Genomic DNA, 24210 nt, shown 5'->3' with positions numbered 1-24210 from the left:
TTTAAACACAGAGCATTTTAGAGCTAATGTGTTTTCTGACTCTCGTCCTCTAGGCTCATGAGTTCATTTAAGCCTTTCCCAGGCATGCTTGCCCGGCTCTCACTTTCATCTCTGTTGTAACTTAGACTTCGAGGCCATCCTGCAAGCTGATGTTCTGCATTCGTTCCCTCTCTGTCATTCAACCCACCCTGTACGTTACTAGCTTTTACTGAACAACAGTCTTCTCCCCACCTGCCCCAAACTGGAGACGACGCTGACACAGAAGAGAGCAGAAGGTATAGATTTGAGGGCGGTGGGCTCAGCTTGAAGGGGCAGTGAAGTGGAGGTGTCCTCGGCGAAGAGAAGAGATAGATAGTTTCGGAGATCACGAGCAGATATGTAGACGTAATGGAAGCAATGGCAAGGGTAGGACCTCCCAGGAGCATGGTGGAAGGCGTCTGTATTTAAGAGAGGCACAGGTAAAGAATCGAGGAAAGTCAGTTATCTGTTGAATGGATGTATCTGTGACCAACTCTGCACAGATATAGAAGTTTTTACTAGTTCAGGAAATAGGTGGCAATTTTCCTGCCATTAAATTACTCAAACTCTCCGAGAGAAAATTTAAGAGAAGAACGGACTCTGGAAAAGTCGAATGAACACGTTTTTTTCATAGATAACAAAGAATCTTAAGGGCTGGCATAACGCCGTTTTTTTCATAGATAACAAAGAATCTTAAGGGCTGGCATAACGTCGGCTAATAAACTATTGTTACATACAGTCAAAGAAAATGGGCTTAAGTTCTGAAGTACAGGGAACTGAGACCCAGATAACCTGTTAAAACCATAGACCTGAAGTTATGGACTGTCTCTAGTTCTAAAAAAGGGACTCGGGAGGGGCGGAGCATGCTGGTATTCGCCTGTGAAATAGTTCTCAAAAAGTAATCACTTCAGAAGGATTCTTCCTCTTCAGGATCCTGCTGTCTTACGATAAAAATTATCAAAGGGTATGAAGATTTTCTTCCTTTTGGAAGCACGGAGGGAAGAAGAAAAAAAAATTTTTTTTTTTTCTAAACTTTTGTTAGTAGTCCCTAAGTCGTGCAAAGGGTTAGAGGTTGGAGTCTACCCGGAAGTGCCTCAGAAGAAAGTTCTTGCAATCTTAGGAAAAACGGCCATTGGAAACCTCAAGAGAACAGTGCTACTCTGACACCTATGGGGTCCCCATGAGTCTGGTTCCGCTCAGTGGCACCTGGCACTGGCAGACTTTGTAATTCATGCTGGATACCTGTTTGTTGAAAATGCCAGTAAATCAAATGTTTGAACTTTTAACTCCATTGGCCACGTTTCTGCTTCAGACAGAATTGTCATAATAAAATCCAACTTGATAGTGGAATAAATTTATAGTACAAATTACAATTATATTTTTATACAAAGACAGTCAAGATTCCATGCTTGGCATTTATCTTGGGAGGCCCGGGATGTTGGAAAATTGACTCCAATTACGTAGACATTTAGCTGAGGCTATGCTACTGCACGACCTGGAAAAGTATTTAAAAATAAGCAAAGGCAACGAAAAGAGCTCTTCATTACCACCTTCATTGATTGAGTGAAACAAAATATGTAGAAGACCAGCAAGAATGCATCTAATAAAACCATTGGTTTTTGTCTTCTCTTAAAACTCTCAAGATGCAGCCTGGGGGTTGGGGACTGTGGGAATGCCCAGACCCATAACTGGGGGGCAAGAGAGGGAAAAGTCTAGAGGAACATACAGCAAACTACTAGCAGAGGATCTCTCAGGTCAAAGGGTGCCTGGGAACTTCCACTTTCTAGTTGTCGAGGATTTCATTTTACTTGGATCCACAGTCAACACCCATGGAAACAGCAGTCAAGAAATCAAACAACTATGGCATTGGGCAAATCTGCTGCAAAAAAAAAAAAAACCTCTTTAAAACGTTAAAAAGCAAAGATGTCACCTTGAGGACTAAGTGTGCCTGACTCAAGCCACGGTGTTTTCAATCGCCTCATATGCATGCGAAAGCTGGACAATGAATACGGAAGACCAAAGAAGAATTGATGCCTTTGAATTATGGTGTTGGCAAAGAATACTGAACATACCATGGACTGCCAGAAAAACAAACAAATCTGTCTTGGAGGAAGTACAGCCAGAATGCTCCTTAGAACTGAGAATGGCTAGACTTAGTCTTGCTTACTTTGAACATGTCATCAGGAGGGGCCAATCACCAGAGAAGGACATCATGCTTGTTAAAGTAGAAAGTCAGCCAAAGGAGCAAAGACCCTCAACAAGATGGTTTGACACAGTGACTGCAACAATGTGGTCAAACATAACAACAATTGTGAGGATGGTGCAGGACTGGGCAGTGTTTCATTCTGTTGTTCATAGGGTTGCTATGAGTCAGAAGGGGGCACCTAACAACGACACATCTATAAAACAATCATATGCAGAAAAACAATGGCCAAAGGCAGGAAGAATAGTTTGGAAACTAATGTTGCAGTATATTGCATAAAAAACCCAAACTCATTGTGGTCAATTCCGACTCACAGTCACCCTATAGGACAGAGTAGAAGTGCCTCATAGGGTTTCCAAGGAGTGGCTGGTAGATTTGAATTGCCAGCTCTTGATTAGCAGCCAAATGCTTACCCACTGTGCCACCAGGGCTCCATATATTACGCAGGGTTATTAAATTTTGGAAATGAGGTTAAGCTCTGAGGAGGCTGAACTAGAACCAATAAGACTTCCTAATAGGTTGGATATTAGTAAGTAAAGGGAAGAGTGCTGCTAACTGAAAGATGGGCGGTTCAAACCCACCCAGTGGCTCCACAGGAGAAAGACTTGTTGATCTGCTGTCGTAAAGATTACAGCCTAGGAAACCCTATGGGGCAGTTCTACTGTGTCACTTGGGGCTGCTGTGAGTTAAAATCAACTCAACGGCACCCAACAACAACAAAGGGAAGAGAGAGTACCAGGTTTCTAACTCAGCCAGAGTAAAATGGCGATACTATTCTGTAAGACAATGAAGATACAAGAAGAGGGTTGGCTTACTTGGGGGGAAGAAGGGGAGGTAAGGGAGACGGAAGGAAATACGTGTACTTCTTGAGGTAAACTTCTTCAATGCCGTCGAGTCAAATTCAACTCATGGCCAACCTGTGTGTTGCAGAGTAGAACTGCTTCTTATTATTTTCAAGGCTGTCACTTATTGGAAGCAGATCACCCCTCTCCTGAAGTGCCTCTGGATGGATTTGAACCACTGACCTTTAGGTTAGTAGCTCAGCACTTAACCATCTGAACCACCCAGGGACTCTTAAACTTACCCACTACAGATATGTATATGTAAAAAAAAAAAAAAACCTGTTAAAACCCGTTGTTGAGTTGTTTCCACCTCATAATGACCCTATAGGACACGGCAGAACTGCCCCATAGAGTTTCCAAGGAAGTAATCTTTATGGAAGCAGACTGCCACATCTTTTTCTCATGGAGTGGCTGGTAGGTTCGAACCACAGGCCTTTCGACTAGTAGTCAAGGTCTTAACCACTGCGCTCCGAGGGCTCCTTTTGGTAGGTACACTTAATAGTTAAAGCCCTGGGAGAGGACAAGATTCCCTAACAACAATGCCTTGCTCTGGGCTGGAAAGTCAGCTGGGGAATGAGTCTAAGGGAGGAAAAGTATGTAAAATGGGAAGGGGTCAACAAGGTACAGGAAGAATGGATGATGAACTGGGAGGTTCACACCAAATGGGAAGGGAGAAGACAGTGGTAGTACAGGCCTGACATTCAGTTATACCCAAATGAAATACAAAAACGAGTGGTATAAATTCTTATTAAGGCAGTGTGTCCTTCCTCCAAACCCACAGAGCTATTATAGCCTCCTCCAGGACAGGATGGGGTGGGAAGGGTGGGGATAGGGTTTGAAATAAGTGGTTGCCCAATAAAGATAAATCATTTATCATTTACTTGACAGCAAATATAGTAATACATCTTAGAATACCTAGAAAGGCAGAGTGCATTAGGATTTTAGGAGCTGTCTTGTATCCCAAACATTAAAAATATGACAGACATCTTCTAATCAGCATCATAGCCAAAGCCTAGTTCCTGTTGCCATGGGCTCACACCCACCAGTCCCAAGACTAGGTGCTGGCCAAACAGGGGTAAGATCTGTAGTACTAAACTCAAGACCTAGTGAATCAGAGGCTCCACTCACCCCACTCACTAGATTGGCGCATTTGTAAAATGGAGATAATACCACTTACTTCACCAACGTTATATAAGCTGTTGGTAAAATGGACAAAAATGTGTAAAAATGCCCAAAAAACTGTTGGTATGCCGAAGTGGCTACTTAAATGCACCAAATATTAGTTCCTTGGATTGGCGGTCATTGACAGAAGGGGCTATACTTTTATATTCACCTGGGAGTTCCCTGGGTGGTGCAAACGGTTAACAGGTTTAGCTGCTAACTGAAAGGTTGGAGGTTTGAGTCCACCCAGAGGCATGTTGGAAGAAAGGCCTGGCAATCTACTTCTGAAAAATCAGCCATGAAAACCCTATGTACAACAATTGGTCTCTATTCACCTGGAGCAACAGAGGAAGAAGGAGAGTCAGGAATAGGAGGAGGAAATGGAATGTGTGGCTAATTGCCTCCATGAACAAATGCCTCCTTTACCATGAGACAGAAGAACTGGATGGTGCCCAGCTACCATTACTGAACATTTTGATCAAAGATTCTTTAGAAGAATCCTGATCAAAAGGGGAAAATGCAGAACAGATTTTCAAATCTCATGGAATCCAGACTTTCTGGAGCCACTGAGGCAGGAAGAACCCCTGAAACTATTGCCCTGACATAATCATTAAACTTAAACCAAAAAATATCCCCTGAAGTCTTCTTAAAATCAAATAACATTTTCGCTTAATTAGTAAAGAATGTCTGCCTTGAACATTGTGCTCTTTTAAAGACCTATATGGGATCAAATTGACAACAGCAACTTGAAAGATTAGACAGGAAGCTTAGGGTGCAGTGAGTTACATTAATGGGGGAGGAACAATTCTGAAAAGGAGGGTGAGAATGGTTGCACAACTCGAAGAATGTAATCAATGTCACTGAATTGTACATGTAGAAATTGTTGAACTGGTGTATGCTTTGCTGAGTGTGTTCTCAATAACAGCAGCAGTGAAACAACTGAGTTAGGAGCCCTCAGACATGACCAACGCACACAGAACCGATGTGTCAAATCCTATTTCTTTCACCCACATCAGGTTAATGCTTTGAATAGGAGAAAAAGCACAGATTACATCGAAGAAAAGGGTCAATAAATAGGTATATTAAACATTTTGAAATATTTAAGCTAATTTTTAAAATAAACACAGTAGTATTAAATATTTACTAAGAAGCAGGAATCAGTGCTCTATGCCTGGACTGAAATATCCTGCCCTTTTGGCCTAAAAAAAAAAAAACTTACTACCAACACTCTATATTGATTTTTAGGTTTTCCAAAGGAAAAACTTCCTTAAAGCTTCTCTCACAATCCCAGAATACAGTTATTGTTTTTCTAGTAATGAAACTATGAGACAGGCAGTGATCAAACTCAAGGAAAAAATAAATCAGTGTCCATCTCAACTTCTTATCCGAAGCTGAAATAAGCCAGCTGGTCAACTCACAGCAAAGGAATCATAAGCTTTGGGGCTTTTTCCTTCTTCATGACCATAAAAAGCAACAAACTCTTACTTGCCAGAGGAAGAATTTGCAACTCCATTCAAGAAGGCTGGGTTTGACCTTCCCCTGATCCGCCTTGAAGTTCACACACAGTTACAATACCTCCAGTATTCACCGCAGGAGCTGGAAAGGGTTTGAGGGACACAATAATTCACAGCATTTAACTCCACAGCAGTCCAACTGTCTTTGGCCTCAGAAGATATAGTTAAAGGCAGGTCCGAAGGCCTGAAGTGGCTTGTGCTAGGGTGTTCAGCTCTAAGCACAATCAATTAAGTGCCATAGAAACTGAGCCTTTAACAGTCATTAGACTCGCTACAGACTGAAAAGAAAAGCTAAATCTGATGCAACTATTTGGATTATTCGAACAAAAAAATTAATACAAAGTGAGCTCAATCCAAAATCTATTAATTATCCTTATTGTTGCCGCAATTTTCTATTTGGCTTTCTCAACCTTCCCCTCCCCCCCGCAAAAAAAATCAGCAAGTCTAGTCATAAAAAGGATATAAAAACATGAAATATTTCATCTCGGGATAATCAGAGGCATTTTCCAAATGATCTACATTTAAATATTGAGACATAGCCTATGCTCTCGATTTAACTAGAGATTAAGAATCTCTCTACAGTTGGTTACTTTATTTAAAAACAGATATACATAAAATGCAATCATTTTTATATGAATGAAATGAAAAATCTTCCCTCCTTCCCCAAAAAAGAACAGTTTTCCTTAAAATCTTTTCGTTATTCTCTCAGTCTCAGTCCCAGATTGGAAATATAAAGTTAGGCCTGGAGTCCCCACGTACACCCCAACCAACATTAATGATTGTTTCCCACTGCCAGTCACAACAAATGCAGAAGTCACACCCTTGTACTCAAAATTCACCACAGCAGAGCCACAAAATACCACGCCAAGAGTCTCCATCTCTATTCTAAGTATGCCCTCTTCTCTAGCCCAGTCTTTCCCAAGTTGTGCTTGGGTCAAGTGGCATCTTATATTTCCCCTTTTGAAGATTTAGAATTAATTCTATTAACAATGGAAGGTTCTGACAAATTCTGCAGTTAAAAAAAAAAAAATCTACTGAGCTTTCACATCGATTTTTTCCTAGACTTTTTCATGTGGTATTTTTGCCAACACGCCGAGGTTCCCTCATTATTCTAAGTTGTACCTTCTCTCAAGCATCCCCATACTTTAAAGAGTCACCATGAATTCCATTTCCTCCATGACAGCTTTCCCGGTACCCCAGTTAAGTGTTGTGTCTCTCACCTTTGAGCTCTGTCAGGTTTGTGCCTCCTGTATGGAACAAGAGCGTTGCCACCAGCTTGTTTTCCACAAACTTACATTTGGCCTGATGCAGTGGCTAAAGCAATTTGACTGCTAACCGAAAGGTCAGCAGTTCAAAATCGCCAGCAGCTCCACGGGAGAAAGATGTGGCAGTCTGCTTCCGCAGAGATTTACACCCTTGGAAACTCTACGGGGTCACTCTGAGTCAGAACGGACTCGACGGCAGCGGGTTTGGGGGTTTTTGTTTGCTTTGTTCAGTCTGTGGCAGCATGAGGACACTCAGGTCCCTCACAGGACTTAACATTAGCAGCCAAGAAGTTCATCGGGGTATTAATTTCCCTTTTCTTCCTAAATATACTTATACATCATCTGTCTATTACAACTTGTCTGTTTACTTTGTAGCCCTTGGGTGGTGAAAAGAGCTAATGCACTTGGCTGCTAGCCAAAAGGCTGGAGGTTCAAGTCCACCCAGAGGTACCGTGGAAGAAAGTCCAGGTGATCTGCTTCCAAAAGGTCCAGCCGTTGAAAATCCACCGTTCTGTTCTCACACACGTGGGGCTGCCATGAGCTGGAACTGATTTGATGACAACGAGGCTTTTTTTTTCCTTTTAAAATAATTTTTATTCCAAGATTTTGCAAAAATGAAAAAAGTACTTGCCTCATGTGTGACTTTTCTAGTTAGTAACCTATAGCCCTAACTTTTTTTTCGGTGATGGGGGTGAAGGGCATGTGGTGAATCCATTACCTACTTTTAGTCAATTCCTCCTAGAGGGTGAAAAGTTAATTCTGCCACCAATTTAGCCTAAGACTGAAGCACCCTGGGTAAGGAATAAGCAGGGTTTCAAGGCTCAATGGGACTGCTTGAGAAACTTCCTCTGACCAAAGTAATACTTTACACCATGACCTAAACAAACAAAAAAACCAGACTCACTGGCATCTAGCCGATTCCGACTCCTAGTGGCCCTATAGGACACAGTAGAGCTGCCCCATAGGGTTTCCAAGGCTGTAATCTTTGCAGAAGCAGACTGCCACATCTTTTCCCTGCAGAGGGGCTGGTGGGTTCAAACCGCCGACCTTTCAATTAGCTGTCAGAGCTCCTTAACCATGACCTACTTCCCTGAACACTTAGACATTCTCTGCATTCCTCCCTGTCACTGAGATATTGTTTATCAGGCACAGTTCCAGAAATGACTAGAAATCTCTGGTCACTGTCGTAAATCTAGATAAAATTGCGGGTCCTCTTCAATGACCACAGAATCTCCATACAGAACAAAAAACATTCCAGCATTCCAAAGATCTTAGTGTGTCTTTGATTGAATCAGATATAAACCCAAATCATAATGCCACTGAATGTATACTTAAAAATGGCTAAAATGTGAAAGGGCTGACTCAAGAGGGGGAGAGCAAGTGGGAGTAGGGAGTGAGATGTATGTAAACTTATATGTGACAGACTGATTGGATTTGTAAACGTTCACTTGAAGCTTAATAAAAGTTATTAAAAAAAAATGGCTAAAATGGTAAATTTTATGTTATGGTTATTTTACCACAATAAAAAAGAAACCAACTGGGTTTTTGCCCCCATTATAGTCAAGTGGAGCCCTGGTGGCACAGTGGTTAAGAGCTCAGGCTGCTAACCAAAAGGTTGGTAGTTCAAATTCACCAGCCGCTCCTTGGAACCCCTACTGGGCAGTTCTACTCTGTCCTATAATGTCGCTATGAGTCGGAATCAAGTCAACGACAATGGTGTTTTTGGTTTTAGTCAAATATTTTTTGTTTAAATTTCATAAGCTAGCTTTTGTCAGGATTGGGGGAAAAAGATCATAATAATCGAGATTAATTTAGTAAACTTTAGTGGTGACATTTTCCATTGCTTTCCAATAACTAATTTCATATAAAACAGAGCAGAACAAGGACAAAAAGTGCATTTAAATATTTAGGCCAACAATAGAGGAGTCAGGGACTCTTGTCTAAATATTGGCTAACCACATCATTTCTAAAATCATTAAGAAAAATTCATCAGAGAAAGACTGGCTCACTCATAGTAATTCCCCGCAGATTATAACCCTATTCCTTCCACCACCCACCCCAGTTTGTGGTGCAGCAATTCGAAACTCAGAGTGGATAGACCACATCTAAGGTTGACCTCTGCCCCTCATTCACTATTTTATCGGTTTTGAGTAGGACTGTTTTACATATATACCCAAGTGAAGGAGAATTTCAAACAAAAGTTTCTAAAAAGGTATTCTACAAGCAGTTTGTAAGCAGTTTGTAATAGTAGTGAAAAATTATACACAAGAACTGAAAATGTAAAAAAGTTGCTGTTTGTTAGTTCCTGTTGCGTACACTCCCACTCACGGCAACTTTATGTAAACAGAACTAAATGGTGCCCGGTCCTGCACCATCTGATGATATATGTTCGAGTCCATTGTTACAGCTAATGTGTCAAACCATCTCATTGAGGGTTTCAAAGTTAAGAACCATAAAATACCTTACTAGCTTTGTTTTATGTATCACAACAATATACACTTTATAGAGTGGAGAAACTATCAAGGAAGCAGGAAAGCATGTCTTAAGTAAGATTACAGGCAAGAAAACCATGAGGCAGTTCTGCTGTCACGTGGGTGTGCTATGAGTTGCGATCGACTCAACGGCACCAATAACAACATCAGGAGGTGACAACAGAAAACTGATCACTGTGGTAGGCAAAAACCAGACACTGTAATGGTTCATTTCAATAAGAAACCATATGCTCAGACACAAAGAGAAATAACAAACCATGAATCGTCCTCTGAACTACAAACCAAAGGGAGATGAGAAAAACTGCAAAGAAGAAATGTCTTCTTTGGAGGCACAGCTAAGCATTTCCCAAGCAACCTAGTTTCTTCACCTGCAAATGGAAGGAAAGCAAGTCTACCATCAGGCTCTTGCATTTTTCAGTGGACCTGGAAATGCTGGGGTAGAATAGTCACTGTCACAAGATAATTTCCTTAGAAGTAGCGACCTGCTAACCGTGGGATCTGTTTTATCTTCTCTCTTAACATTCATGGTTGGCTCCTCCTACCTTTTCCATAGCCACCCCTTCAGTGTTATCATCTCTCACCCTATGATGCTTGACCCTCCACTGTGCCTCTCATGCCAACACTCCATGAGTCTGGGGTCTCTGCTCTAGCGCAGGCATTATTAGCTGCTATTGATTCGGGCCCCAACTCGTGGGGACCCCATGCACAACGAAACACTGCCAGGTCCTGCACCAGTATCATGATCAGCTGCAGATCGGACCGCTGGAATCTTATAGGAATTTCATTGGCTGATATCTGGAAGTGGATCAGCAGGCCTTTCTTGCTAGCCTGTCTCAGTCTGGAAGCTCTACTAAAACCTGTTCAGCATCACAGCAACACCCAAGTCCCCACTGACAAAAGGGTGGTGCCTACACATGAGGTGCACTGGCCGGGAATTGAACCCGGGTCTCTTGCATGGAGGGCAAGAATTCTACCACTAAAATCATCACTGCCCCCAATAAACCCCTATTAAATCTAAAACCCAATGCCGTCAGGTCGATTCTGACTCATAGCGCCCTCTAGGGCAGAGTGGAGCTGCCCCACAGGGCTTCCAAGGAGTGCCTGATCGATTTGAACTGTGGACCTGTTGGTTAGCAGCCGTAGCACTTAAGCCACTGCACCACCAGGGTTTCCGACCTCTGTTAGACAAATGCTATTCATCTCATGGATGCCCTCTATCGTTACCTATAGTGTCTACTGCAAATCTCTTTCTTTCCTTTAAAAGTCTCAAGTTGCTACTATCAAATGGTGTTCTTCCTTCCAGAGACACCCTATGCATAAACTGGCTGTTTGGCACGGTTCATTACACGGCAACAGGTACCTGAAACCAGTATCAAGAGTACACGTTCTGGATTGACTATTAGAGAAGCTCAGGTAATCTCTATTCCTGAGTCCTGAAATCTGTTTCTTCTGACTACTCCATGCCAAACCTTACACCCAGCACCAAATCCCACTACTAAAGCACTACTAATATCCAACCCATCACCGTATTTTGAAAATGTCTGCCTACACAACCTTCCCTTTCCAGTCTCACCGCTCACCACTCTCCCCTGAATGTCTTCTTGTGCCCTGTACAAGACAGCCTTCCAGGAAATCCATTGTGCCCTCCGGGTGCTTCCGCATCGCATCGTGCCTTTGTCCATGTCACTCCCTGCCTAAGCAGCCTTTGGTGGCTCTTGGTTGCCCATGCAGCTCTTATTCTGACTGGCTGCATCTTTATTGATCTCCTCTTTCTATTATTCCCTTACATTCAGCTCCCTAGTATGTTTGTAACTTCCCAGCCTCCTGACTAATGACCTTTTATCTACCTAAAACGCTTTCAAAACTGTTCTTCTCTTTCTACAGCAGTTATCTGAACAATTCACAGAGTAGACATGCACCAACTGATGGTACAGTGAAACCTGTAAAAGCCAGAGCTCTGCGGGACTACCTTGTTTTTCTGGGTCTTGAAAGCCTTTGATAGTGTGCAGTCTTACCCCTCTTCTATGGCTTGTTTTAGTGGAAAATATTTGAGTTTACCTTCTCCGACAGGTTTCCGCCTTACACAGGTTCCAGCATTTGCAGATTTCGCTGTAATTCTTCTATTGTCACACTTAATTTAAATCTTTATTATTGACTGTTTCATCTAGAGAGCCCTTATCACTCCACCTAGATTAGAAGCCTCTCAATGGCAGTACTGTGCCCTTCTGTTTCTTTCTCTCTAGCACCCAGACCACGGTGCCTGGGTGGCGCAAACAGTTTCTGCTCCACTACTAAGCTAAAGGCTGTCTATTCAGACCTACCCATTGGTGGTGCTGCAAAAGAAAGGCCTGGTGATTTGCTTCCTTACAGATTACAGCCAAGAAAATCCTATGGAGCAGCACTCTGTAACACGTGGGGTTGCTGTGAGGAGTCGGAATAATCAACAGCAAAGGGTCTGCTTTTGTTTTTGTTTTGTTTTCTTAAGCATCTAGACCAGTGCCTTTCATATGTTAAGTGGTCAGAAAACATTTGACTTTTTTTTTTATTGTGGTAAGATACATATAACATAAAATTTGCCATTTTCACCATCTTTAAGTGTACATTTCACTGGCATTAATTATATTCACAATGCTGTGCAACCATCACCACTATTATTTCCAAAACTTTTTCATCACCCCAAATGGCAACTCTGTCCCTTCAGCAATAACTCCCCGTTCCTCCCTTCCCCCAACCGCTAGCCTACCTCCTGTCTCTGTGAATGTCTGTTTCAGCCACTTCACATAAGTGGATAGCCCTTTTGCGCCTGGCCTATTTTACCTAACATTTGTTTTCAAGGATCACTACTGACTATTTTTACTGTATTGTTATTAAATGCCTTGAAAACATTAAATTTACAAGACAATGGCAGCTTCCCACTCTTTGAGGTATAGATATGGACACACACACACGTGTATATATATATATATATACAAGAACTTACCATAGCCATGAGAAGCCAAGGTAACACCTGAGATGTAGAATATAAAAGAATTTTAAACCAAGGGTTTCCCATTATAATTGACTAGATTTTTAGCCATTGCCCTAATGCTTGTACTTTATTTTATAAATAAACACAGTAGAAATCTTTAAAAATAAAACGAAGGCTACAAATAGATTTATGCATATATGGAAACTTGAGTTGTGACTATTTAATCAATGGTACTGGGGCAACGGGTAACCTGTATGGAAAACAAATTCCAGTTTCTACTGCTAGGCTTAAAATAGTCAGTTCCTAGTGAATTAAAGATCTGAACATATGAAAAGGACAACTCTAGCATTTTTCAAACTATGGTTCTGGAGTCCTCTCTTCTGTGGGTCCTCTTCTGTGGATCAACTGTGTGGATCATAACACAGCACAGTTCCTAGCATACAGAAGCCAGTAAAGTATCTGTGCAATCAACAGTGAGCTGCATAAAAGTGGCTCAGAAAGCCAGAGTCCTATTCTGATCTTCAATGACTTGGGTAAGTCTTAAGATTTCTTTACGATTCTATTTCAAGAAATTTGGAAAGATTTCTTTAAAATTTCTATGCCAAGAAATTTGGAAGACAGCTACCTGACCAACTGACTGGAAGAGATCCATAGTTGTGCTCATTCCAAAGAAAGCTGATCCAACAAAATGCAGAAATTATCAAATAATACTATCAGTATCATACATAGGCAAAATTTTGCTGAAGATGATTCAAAAGTGGTTGCACCAGTACATTGACAGGAAACTGCCAGAAATTCAAGCCAGATTCGGAAGAGGACGTGGAACCAGGGATATCATTGATGATGTCAGATGCATCTTGGCTGAAAGGACAAAATACCAGAAAGATGTTTACCTGTGTTTTATTGCCTATGCAAAGGCATTCGACTGTGTGGATCATAACAATTTATGGATAACATTATGAAGAATGGTAATTCCAGAACACTTAATTGTGCTCATGTGGAACCTGTACATAGACTGAGCGGCAGTCGTTTGAAGAGAACAAGGGGATATTGCACGGTTTAAAATCAGGGAAAGTTGTGTGTCAGGGGTGTATCTTTTCACCATACTTATTCAATCTGTTGGTGAGCAAATATTCTAAGAAGTTGGACTATATGAAAAAGAATGGGGCATCAGGATTGGAGGAAGACTCATTAACAACCTGCAGTATGCAGATGACACAGCCTTGCTTGCTAAAAGTGAAGAGGACTTGAAGCACTTATTGATGAAGATCAAAGACTACAGCCTTCAGTATGGATTACACCTCAACATAAAGAAAACAAAAATCCTCACAGCTGGACCAATAAGCAACATCATGATAAACAGAGATTTCATTTTACTTGGAGACTTTTTAATTAGCAGTGGTAGCTCTTAACCACTACACCACCAGGGTTTCCATTGGGCAAATATGCTGCAAAAGACCATTTTAAACTGTTAAAAATCTAAGGCCTTACCTAAGCCATGGAAAAACCCTGGTGCATAGTGGTTAAGAGTTCGGCTTCTAACCAAAAGGTCGGCAGTTCAAATCTACCAGATGCTCGTTGGAAACCCTATGGGGCAGTTCCACTCTGTCCTAAGGGGTTGCTATGAGTTGGGATCGACTCGACAGCAACGGGTTTGGTTTTTCTTTTTTTGGACCCAAGCCATGGTATTTTCAATCGCCTCAAATGCATGTGAAAGCTGGACAACGAATAAAGAATGCCGAAGAACTGATGCCTTTGAATTATGCTGATGAAGAATATTGAATATACCGTGGACTACCAAAAGGAGCAAATGTCTTGGAAGAAGTACAGACAGAATGCTCCTTAGAAGCAAGGATGGCGAGACTTGGTCTCACACACTTCGGATATGCTATCAGGAGGGACCAGTCCCTGGAAAAAATTCTTGGGAGAGGGTCAGCAAAAAAGAGGAAGACCCTCAACGAGATGGATTGACACAGTGGTGTGCTCTTTGAGGTTGTGTGTAAACTTGGCTGGGCCATGATTCTTAGTGCTTTGGCGGTTATAATGTAGTTTGGCAGTCGTATGATGTGATCACTTCCATTTAGAGATATGATATAATGTGATCACCTCCATGATGGAATCTGCTGTGAGTAGCCAATCAGCTGAAAGAGAGTTTCCTTGGGGGTGTGGCCTGCGTCGAATATAACTGAACTTTCTGACAAGGTTTATGGGCTTTTGCTGGCGCTGGATGTTGTCGCTGGCTCCTGTTCATCTGACCTCTGGTTCTTGGGACTTGAGCTAGCAGCTTACCTGCCGTTTTGCCTGCTGATCTTGGAATTTGTCGATCTTTGAAGCCTGTGAGCAAGAGCCCTGCTGTCTGACCTGCTAATCTTGGGTTTGCCAGCCCCTGACCCACAGTCTTGGGATGTTCCAGCCACTACAACCACGTGAGTCATTCCCTTGATATTAATCTCTCTGTGTATATTTTTTGCTTCTCTAGAGAAGCCAGCCTAAGACAAAGAGACTCAAGCATAACAGCAATTGTGAGGATGGCACAGGACTGGGAAGTGTTTCGTTCTGTTGTACATGGGGTCACTAGGAGTTGGAACAGATTCCAGGGCACCTAAAAACAACAACAACAAGAAGGCCTCAGCTATTCTCTCCATATCCAGCACAAGGGAAGTTTTAAATTGATACATGATGGAAGAGTTTTAAGAGGCAATCAGGTGGAAACAAAAAAGTGAACTCTGACCAGTAGCTCCTTCATGCTCGGTAAAGATAATAGCATTTCATTCAGCACGAATATACTCTGAATGGCACAGGCTACTCAGAAAAACCTCTACTAGGGCACACTTGTTTCCAAAATCATAGAATAAAGGAATGGAATTATGGAGGACAAATATTTTCCTTTATTGTCTCTTTAAGATGGGTGGCGAGAACCATGGTGGTGCAATGGCCTCCAAGTACATGTTTGTAAAACCTGCCCCTCCGGGAGCACAGTTTGAAAACGCCTGTTTCCCAAATAGCAGTTACCCTGGCCGGCCTTAATAACAAGGAGTACTGATGGAGCAGACGGTTAAGTCCTCTGCTGCTGACCAAAAGGTTGGCAGTTCAATCTCACCCAGCAACTCTGAAGGAGAAAGACCTGACGATCTGCCTCTGTAAAGATTACAGCCTAGGAAACCCTGCAGGGTAGTTCTACTCTGTCACATGAGGTCACTATAAGTCCAAGTTGACTCGACAGCACCCAAGAAGAAAATATTTAGAGGGGAATAACTACTTATCCAACATCATCTAAAACTATCCCTCCCAACCACACAAGCTTCAACCTCGGTGCATGGTGCACACTGTTATCTAGGTCTCTCCCTGGCCCTCCCTCAACTCATACCTGAGCACACCCAGCCCACCCCTTCTCTAAAGCAAGGTGCCCACACCAGGCAACTCAGAATACCTGCTGAGCATTTTAAGACTTCAGAATCTCAGACCCTGGGATTACCTGGGATTCTGATTCAATAAATCTAGGACCAGGAAGCCAGGGGGTCTTTAAAAAGCTCCCTAGGTGACTCAACTGTACAGCCAGGTTTTAGGAACCTGAGGAAATTTAATCTCAATACCACTCCAATTTGCAACACCTGCATGTACCAAACAGAAGATCAGCCAATGGGCTGTAGGAATCTCCCCTTCTTAAATTTTGGCTTATCTCATTTACAAATCAAACATAAAATTGATGTTTCACTAAACTTGGGAGTAAGGCTGGCAGAATAAAACAGCAGGGTTTCCCCTTATTTAAAAAACATTACCAAGAAATGGTAGGGAAGACAAAAGCCTTTGAACTTGAAAGAGTATTTGTACTCAGAGAAGCCAAATGGGGAAAGGCCCCGTAGTCTTCAGACTTAAAACACATACTTTTTTTCTGGGAACGCACATTTATTCCAGTTCGCAGGGCCAAGCTGTTGGGGGGTGGGGGTGGGGGTTTCAGCCTGCGGTGCTCCCAGGGGAGTAGATTTCTGCCGCCCCCATCCTTGAGCCCAACATCTTACGGATCAGATGAATGAAGAAATTTCTGGCAACTAGAAGATTCTGGACTGTTCCCAGAGGAGACATTTAAAAATTGATAGCTAAAGAAGTAGGTCATTGTCCAGACAAATAAAATGAAAGGCAGTTTACTAAGGTGGGGAGCAAATAAGAGCTGAACTCCTCTACCCTGGCTTCTTTCTTGCTTTTAAACTTGCTTTTTCCTTATGTTGTGTAATTTCTGGGGAAAAGCCTTTTATCCTCCGAAAGCCAGTCCAGTCCATGATCAGGTGGCTCTCACAGAAGAAAAGCACATGGCCAATAAACATGAGAAGGCGCTCAGCCTCATAATTAAAAACACGTCAAGGAAACTGAGGCGCCATTCTTCACCTGGCAGGATTGGCAAATACTAGAAAATCCGATACCCACCAAAGCAGAGGCGTTGGGAAGCCAGCGCTGGTCTCCACAGACTGGGAACGCCAAGTGGGAGTACCTTTTTTGGAGAGTGAATTCAGCAAGTGCTGTCAAAATTTAAAATGCATATAAATCCTTTGATGCAGCAACTGCCCTTTCAGAAATTTTTCATAGAGATAAACTTGCACATGTACAAAGATACCTGAACTAGGAAGTTCCCTGCATCATTTAATTACCGGATGGGGAAATTTAAATAAAAACACAGGGGATTGGTTAAATCAGTTATGGTACTCCAAAAAACTAAACCCATAGTCATTGAGTCGATTTCTACTCCTAGCGACCCTATAGGACAGAGCAGAATTGCCCCACAGGGTTTCCAAGGTAGAGATCTTGACAGAAGCAGAAGGTCACATCTTTCTTTCTAGGAGCGGCTGGTGGATTCAAACTGCTGACCTTTGGGTTAGCAGCTGAACGAACCCTTTAACCACTATACCCACCCGGGTTCCTTGTTATGGTGCTGCCACCCATAGAATAAAATTTTATGCACTAGTAACAGGAATGGAGGTAGATCTTTATGCCCTGATGTGAAAAGATATCCAAAACCTAAAATTGCAGAATATGTGTGATATGCTCTTATTTGTTGAGAAGAAGAAAAGATGAGGCTACTCTTGTATGCTTGCACAGGCATGAAGTTTCTGATAATATGCAAGAAACCACCGACGCTGGTTTAAAACTAGCGTCCACAGTGAGTATCCTGGGATGGGGAAGGGAGACTTTCATTTCTTCCCCTATTCTAGAAATGAAGGTTCTCAACCGGTAACATTTTGTAAAAGATAAAAATTAAATGCATCCCATTACACAACGACTTTGAAAAAAAAAAAATCACTTTAATAAGAGTGAGCAAATACTTTTGATCAGCTTTGCAAAGCTTTCATGATTCAAAACTGATGATGTCAGATGTATCTCCTCACAATTGTTGTTGCTCTTGAGCCCATTGTTGCAGCCACTGTGTCAATTCATCTTGTTGTGGGTCTTCCTCTTTTTTTGCTGACTCTCTACCAAGCATGTTGTCCTTCCCCAGGGACTGGTCCCTCCTGATAAACATGTCCTAAGTACATGAGATGAAATCTCACCATTCTAGCCACAAAAACTACCCTGATATTCTCTAGTAAGGTGGTAATTTGCAGGAAAAATGGCTCAAAATCTAAATAAACAAGTCTAATAACTTTAATTAAGGAGTCCTGGTGGCACAAAGTATACGGAAACTCTGGTGGTGTAGTGGTTAAGTGCTACGGCTGTTAACCAAGAGGTTGGCAGTTTGAATCTGCCAGGAGCTCCTCGGAAACCCTACAGGGCAGTTCTACTCTGTCCTATAGGGTCGCTATGAGTCGGAATCGACTCAACGGCAGTGGGTTTGGTTTTTTGGTTTCGTGGCACAAACAGCTAAGCATTTGGCTGCTAACAGAAAGGCTGGTGGTTCAAACTTACCCAGTGGCTCTGAGGGAGAAAGACCTGGCAATCTGCTTCCGTAAAGATTCCAGCCTAGAAAACCCTATGGGGCAGTTCTACTCTCACAGGGGATCCCAATGAGTAGAAATTGACTCAACAGCACCTAACAACAACAATAACTGTAACTATAGATGTTTGAAGAACTTATTGACAATAAGCATGCACATTTATAAGATATAATATTTCTCTCTTCCCCCAGGTTTTTTCATATTTTTCTACTATATGATTTTAAAATGAAATTAATTTATTCTAAATTGGAATTTCTTCCTTTATATTTATTTTTTAGGTTATAAGCAAACTAAGAATTGAGTTCAAGGATATCTAGTTGATTTTTTCAAGAGAGAAAAGCATTTACGATATTTTTCTCAGGACATTGAGGGCTGTAAGTTATAATTTCACACTTCATGAATGACTACAGCATGTAGAATTATAAAGGGCAAGGATGAACAACACTTAGCTTGATTTTACTTTTGTTGGTATTCTACAAGCACTAAACATGCATTGGGTTTGGGTTAAACATGCATTGAAGCAGAGGAAGAAAAAAGGAAACCATTTCATAGTACCTTTTAAAGCAAAATACTTGATTTTCATTATTATCCTATAGGGTACCCAACTGGAACAATCTTTATAACAGCAGTTTAAAGCCATAAAGGCACAGAGGTGAGTCAACCCAAGGTGAACTCAAGTACGCACATCTTAGTACGCACATCTTAGTCTTGTTGCCCAGAGAGAGGGACAGAGGTCGAGTGGAAGTCTCCACTGGTCTCACATATCTAACCTGCAGCCATCAAGTCAATTCCGACTCATTGCAACCCTACAGGACAGAGTACAACTGCCCCATGGGGTTTTCAAGGCTATAATCTTTATGGGAAGGCACCCTCATGGTTCAGTGGTTAAAGTGCTCGCCTGTTAATCGGAAAGGTGGTAGTTCGAAACCACCAGGCACTTCGCTGGAGAAAAGATGTGGCAATCGGCTTCTGTAAAGATTTACAGCCCTGGAAACCCTATGGGACAGTTCTACTCTGTCCTATAGGGTCACTATGAGTTGTAAGCAACTGGAGGGCAACAGGTTTTGTTTTTTAAAATCTTTACGCAAGCCAACTGCCACATCTTTCTCCCCCCGGAACAGCTGGTGGGCCCGAACCAAAGACCTTTTGGCTAGCAGCCGAGTGTTTAACCATTGCACCACCAGGGCGCCTTTCTTCACATCTCCTAGCCTAAAAGGCTGTACTGGACCAAAAAGAGGAGCTGTCCAATCCTCCCAGCTGTCCCAGTGACCATTCACACCCACACCTGTTCTAATCAGAAAACAGCATCGTTTGTAATTGAGGAAAATCAACAGGAATACATGTAGCCACACACACAAAAACATGCCTCTATTAACAAACAAAAGGAGCCCTGGTGGCCCAACAGTTAAGTGCTCAGCTGCTAACTGAAAGGTCAGCGGTTCCACCCCACCCAGCAGCTCTGAGGGAGAAAGACCTGGCGATCTGCCCCCGTAAAGATTACAGCCTAGAAAACCCTATGGGACAATTCTACTCTGTCACATAGGGTCACCATGAGTCAAAAATTGAATCTAGGGCACATAACAACAACATTAACAAACATAATTATCTCCCAGTCACCTTAAACTCTGGCCCTTTTAGTGTAAAACTAGGGGCATTGTCACATTAGGGTCACCTTCATTTTCCATTCCAATTTTGTAAACTGAGGGCAAGTGGGAGGACGCAAAGAGAGGGGAAGGAATGAGGAAATGCACCTGGCCAACTCAGCTGTCTGTTTGCACGAAAGGCAGAGACACACTTAAATCTAGAACCAGACAATGGATTCTCCTAGTAGACTGTATCTTTATGTTCCGGTGATTCACCACTCCTGTAACTAAATGGAACCACGATTTGAAGGCTGACAAGAGTTTCCACCCCATCCTCTCCCCGCCCCACCTGCCACACTGCTGCAACTGACCATTGATCGTTCCATTTCTAGCTCTGAAGTCACTGACAGCAGCAGAAAATACAGAAAGGTTAACTCAGAAGAGCTATGACTGAGCCACAAGTCCAGACAGTCTGGAGCTTGGTTCCAGAAATCAAAGATTCACCAGAGACAATGAAGTCAGTTTGTCCTTGGTCACCCCACCATATGTTGCCACCTGAAATGTACTCTTTCAAAGGCAAATTTGAAAACCACAGATGACTGAGGAATAACGCCAGGCTTTACTTACCTCCTCTGTTTGAGTAGGCTAATCTTCCTGCCCCTTGAAGTTGCCAAAATGGCCAAATCTCAAAATTAAACCTAGTAAATAATGGAACAAGCAAAAGTTTATATATGAAGATTGTAAAAAAAAAAAAAATGCCTGGAAGATGGACTCTTTCCATTTTATTTAAATATGCCACAGATAATACCAAGACTTTTGCTTCAATGCATCTAAATCTTAAACTTAAGTAACCAGAAGGTTTACCTCTGCACTGGACCTGCTAGGTAGAAGTGATAACACAATTAGAGTTCTTCTTTTGAGATGCAGACACTCAGTGAGTTATCTGCTAACTGAAATTGGCAGGAAAAAAAAAAAAAAAAGGAAGGTGAATTGCTAAATAAGCAGCATGCATGTCATTCAGATAGGGAAAAAAAAAATTATGATTGGCATTCTACCCAGGGGGAAGATGAATTTATTAGCCTAAACTTCCCCCAAATGTCCACAGGCCCAATCAAGAAGGCTCAAGATATAATTCCTAACTAATTCAATGTATGAAGTAATCTTACCTGGGCTACTTGAACTTGATATATTTGTCTATTTGAGAATAAAGGCAATTCAAAACTGCAATGCAAACAAGCCACCAGGACTTTATGGAAATAAAAACCAAAGTCCACAAACCTGATTTTTTTTCCCAAAGAACCCACGCAATTAATAACCAAACAAACTGACTTGACTTAGTCACTATCTCATATTTGAGACCCATAATGGTAACAAGAATGTCAAAGGTTAAATTGTAAAAAAGTAGATGGGTCTGCCCCAACTTGACAGTTTCCAGTCAAAACCAGAAAGCCAATAGTGTCCCTTCTTTGCACAAATATTTATTGAGAGCCTACTATGTGCAAGGCAGCATGTTACACATGGGGACACCTGGTGTGAGCAAAAACAGATATGGTCCCCACCCTTGTAGAGCATCCAAAACAGCCAGGGAAAGCACTTAGTAGTGGAGTCACGAAACCCATAAATGTGGAAACTGCCGGGAAGAAGGATCCATGATGCTTTGCGAGCAGAGAGTGGCAGATGGGACTATTCAGAGGTCAGGAATTGGAGCTTAAAGGGCCAAGAGGGGAGGTAAAAGTTACCTGCTGAGTCATTATTAATTGGAGAGCCCTCTTGAAAAACCTTAGGTCTGCAAAACCTGAGTCATAAATTTTGCTGGTTGAAATGAAAAACGGCATTTTTCAAGGATACATGTAAGCGTATTGATTTGTCTCCAAATTGATAACCGGGAAGCATGCCAACCAGTAAAATGATAATCTGGGTGTCATTTAAATAATTTTCTAGAGGAGGCAGTCTGGCTGTTTCAAGATGGCGGTGACTAGGAAAGAGGATGAAAGGCAAGGCTATGGAAAAAGGATAAAGAAGAGAATGGAAGGCATGTTTTAAAACAAGAATTCAAGTTTACTGGAAAAGGGAATGAGTACCATATTCTAGTGTGAATAGTTAATAAGATCTGAATGGGTCATAAAAGCCAAAGAAAAGAAAATGTTCCCCAATTGCAAGTTTTTTAAAAATTGAACCTTAAAATTATTTTCATCACTGGATTTGAGACACTGGTTATACAGCCATCTTGATAATAATAAAAAAAAAAATTTTTTTAATAGCTGGTATCAAAAAGTGATATCAATAATGCTAAAATACTCGTCCTCAAAAGGATAGTACATTCCCTAGGCCAGAAGCTGAGGCACAGTAAACACACAATACCTAGGGCCAAGGATGCTACAGGTAGTTACAAGTTAAAGATTGGAGGTAAACTACGTTATTAGAGCAGTCTCTCAGCCCACACTAGACCAGGACAGCTAAAGCGGTCAAGGCAATGAAGTCATACTTCTGCGAAATTTACCTAAATTTCAACATGTGTGGTCCCCCCCCACCCCGCCCCACTGGAAACGTCTGTACCTCTTGAAATTATTCTTAAAGGTCCTTAAGTACTTTCTATCCTCCATTTCGACGTAGAAGGTTATTAAGGTATTACGTATGGTTATCCACATCTTCCTATGAGGATGTCACAAAGCCGGTGGGGCAACGCCCTGTTATCATAAACACACATGCTGGAAAACAGATCTAAAACACAACGATCACACCAAGTCACCATCTTGGCAGCTGTAGTGGCCCAGAATCAGGTAACAATTCAGCCTTGGAGATTTAGGACGGTAAAATGCAATATTTCTAGGCTATGTGAGGTTCAGCACCACCTACATGGAAAAGAGTACAGGGAATGCTCGCTTACTGACCACATCCTTCGAGAACTTCTAACAACTACTCCAGTATTTGTTTATCCAACTGAGTCCAAAGACAACGAACTGAACCAAAGGGTGGACGCAGACTTGCTTGCGAAACCTGTCATTCCTTTTGGACATGCGGCGTCTGCCCGGGGTTTTCTTGGCTGCGCGCTTGCCACACCACCCGCTCTGTCTGCATCAGGAAGGCGGTGTCCGCCCAGGCGGCTGCCGCAGGAGGACTGGGTACCAACCTGGTCACTCCGGGCACCGCTGGCATCAAGGCCAGGCGCGGCGGGGGATCTGAGCGTGGTCCCAGCCCACTGCTCACTTTCCGCATCTGTGAGAAAGGGCGAGGGAGTACACGGACTCGCCCCACGCCCCCAGTCTGGGTCGTTCCCACCGGAAGAGTGTGCAGAAAGGCTTGGCGGTGGGCAGGGGCAGATTTTATGACTGCGGATGGCGCAGTCGCCTCCCCTTGAGACCCACGACCAAGACCCAAGCCCCCTGCCGCGCTCGCCGCGGTTCTTGTCCCGGCCCGGCGCACAAGCCCCAGAAAAGCTTAGAAAGAGGGATCGGTGCTCCCGAGTTTGCACAAGGGCTGGCGGGGCCGTGGAGTTCTCGCAGGCAGAAATCAGGGGGAGCCCCCGCCCCAACCCCGGGCAGGTGGCCCGCTCACCAGTACCTTTGCGGCGGGGTCCGCGGCGGCGACGGCGGGATCCCCCAACGCGCCGGACGCCGTCTCCTCCGAGGGGCCGCCGCCACTGGGCTCGGGCTCGGGCTCGGGCTCGGCCAGCGGCGCGCTCCCCGCCTCCGGCTGGTCGGGGCTGCGCTGCTCGCTGGAGCTGCCGGCGCCCATGGCTTCTCGGCGCTTCTCCCGCGGCCGGCCGCCTGGTTACGCCTCCGCCGAACCTCAGGGACCAGCAAGCAGAAGTGCGCCCGGCGAGGTCCCACGCGTGGCTTCCTCTCCTGCCTGCCTCCTCCAACGAGCCCCGACTGCGAATGAAGGAGACGCGCTCGCCGCAAACTCCTTAAAAGAAAAAAAAAAAAAGCCACCTCGTAGCCTCCTCCCCTCCCCTTGTTTTTCCCTCGCCTCATCACATGAGCACAGCCCCAGACACGCCTTGCAGCAGCATCTCCCCAGGCTGCTTGGACCCGAGGCGCAGCGAGCGACGCACGTGAGCCAAGGTCCTAGTGCAGCCCACCCGGACCCCTCGGGCGCCTCCCGCTTATAAAAGGGGACCAGGGCCGAGGGAACCAGCAAGGGTTGCAGAAGGTGAGGGAGGAGCAGAAAAGAGGGCGAGCAGAAAGCCTCCCGGGGACATTGGATTCGCTGGGTTTTATTTTTAAATGATTGATAACCC

General features: G+C 43.2%; 1 protein-coding gene across 1 annotated transcript in view; it reads right to left on the bottom strand.

Annotated features, from left to right (window-relative positions):
* The window catches only part of AKAP12 (A-kinase anchoring protein 12), a 128538-nt gene extending 104666 nt beyond the window's left edge, over nucleotides 1-23872 (bottom strand). Inside the window, exon 1 of the mRNA XM_049903584.1 lies at nucleotides 23532-23872. Within this exon, the coding sequence (XP_049759541.1) occupies nucleotides 23532-23705 (174 nt within the window). The 5' untranslated portion in view covers nucleotides 23706-23872. The remainder of the gene's footprint in view (nucleotides 1-23531) is intronic.
* Between the last annotated feature and the right edge of the window lie 338 nt (nucleotides 23873-24210).

This window comes from Elephas maximus, chromosome 1 (genome assembly GCF_024166365.1).
Source record: "Elephas maximus indicus isolate mEleMax1 chromosome 1, mEleMax1 primary haplotype, whole genome shotgun sequence".
Lineage (NCBI taxonomy): Eukaryota > Metazoa > Chordata > Mammalia > Proboscidea > Elephantidae > Elephas > Elephas maximus.
The sequence above is the reverse complement of the archived record's forward strand: the minus strand, read 5'-3'. Positions and strand labels throughout refer to the sequence as shown.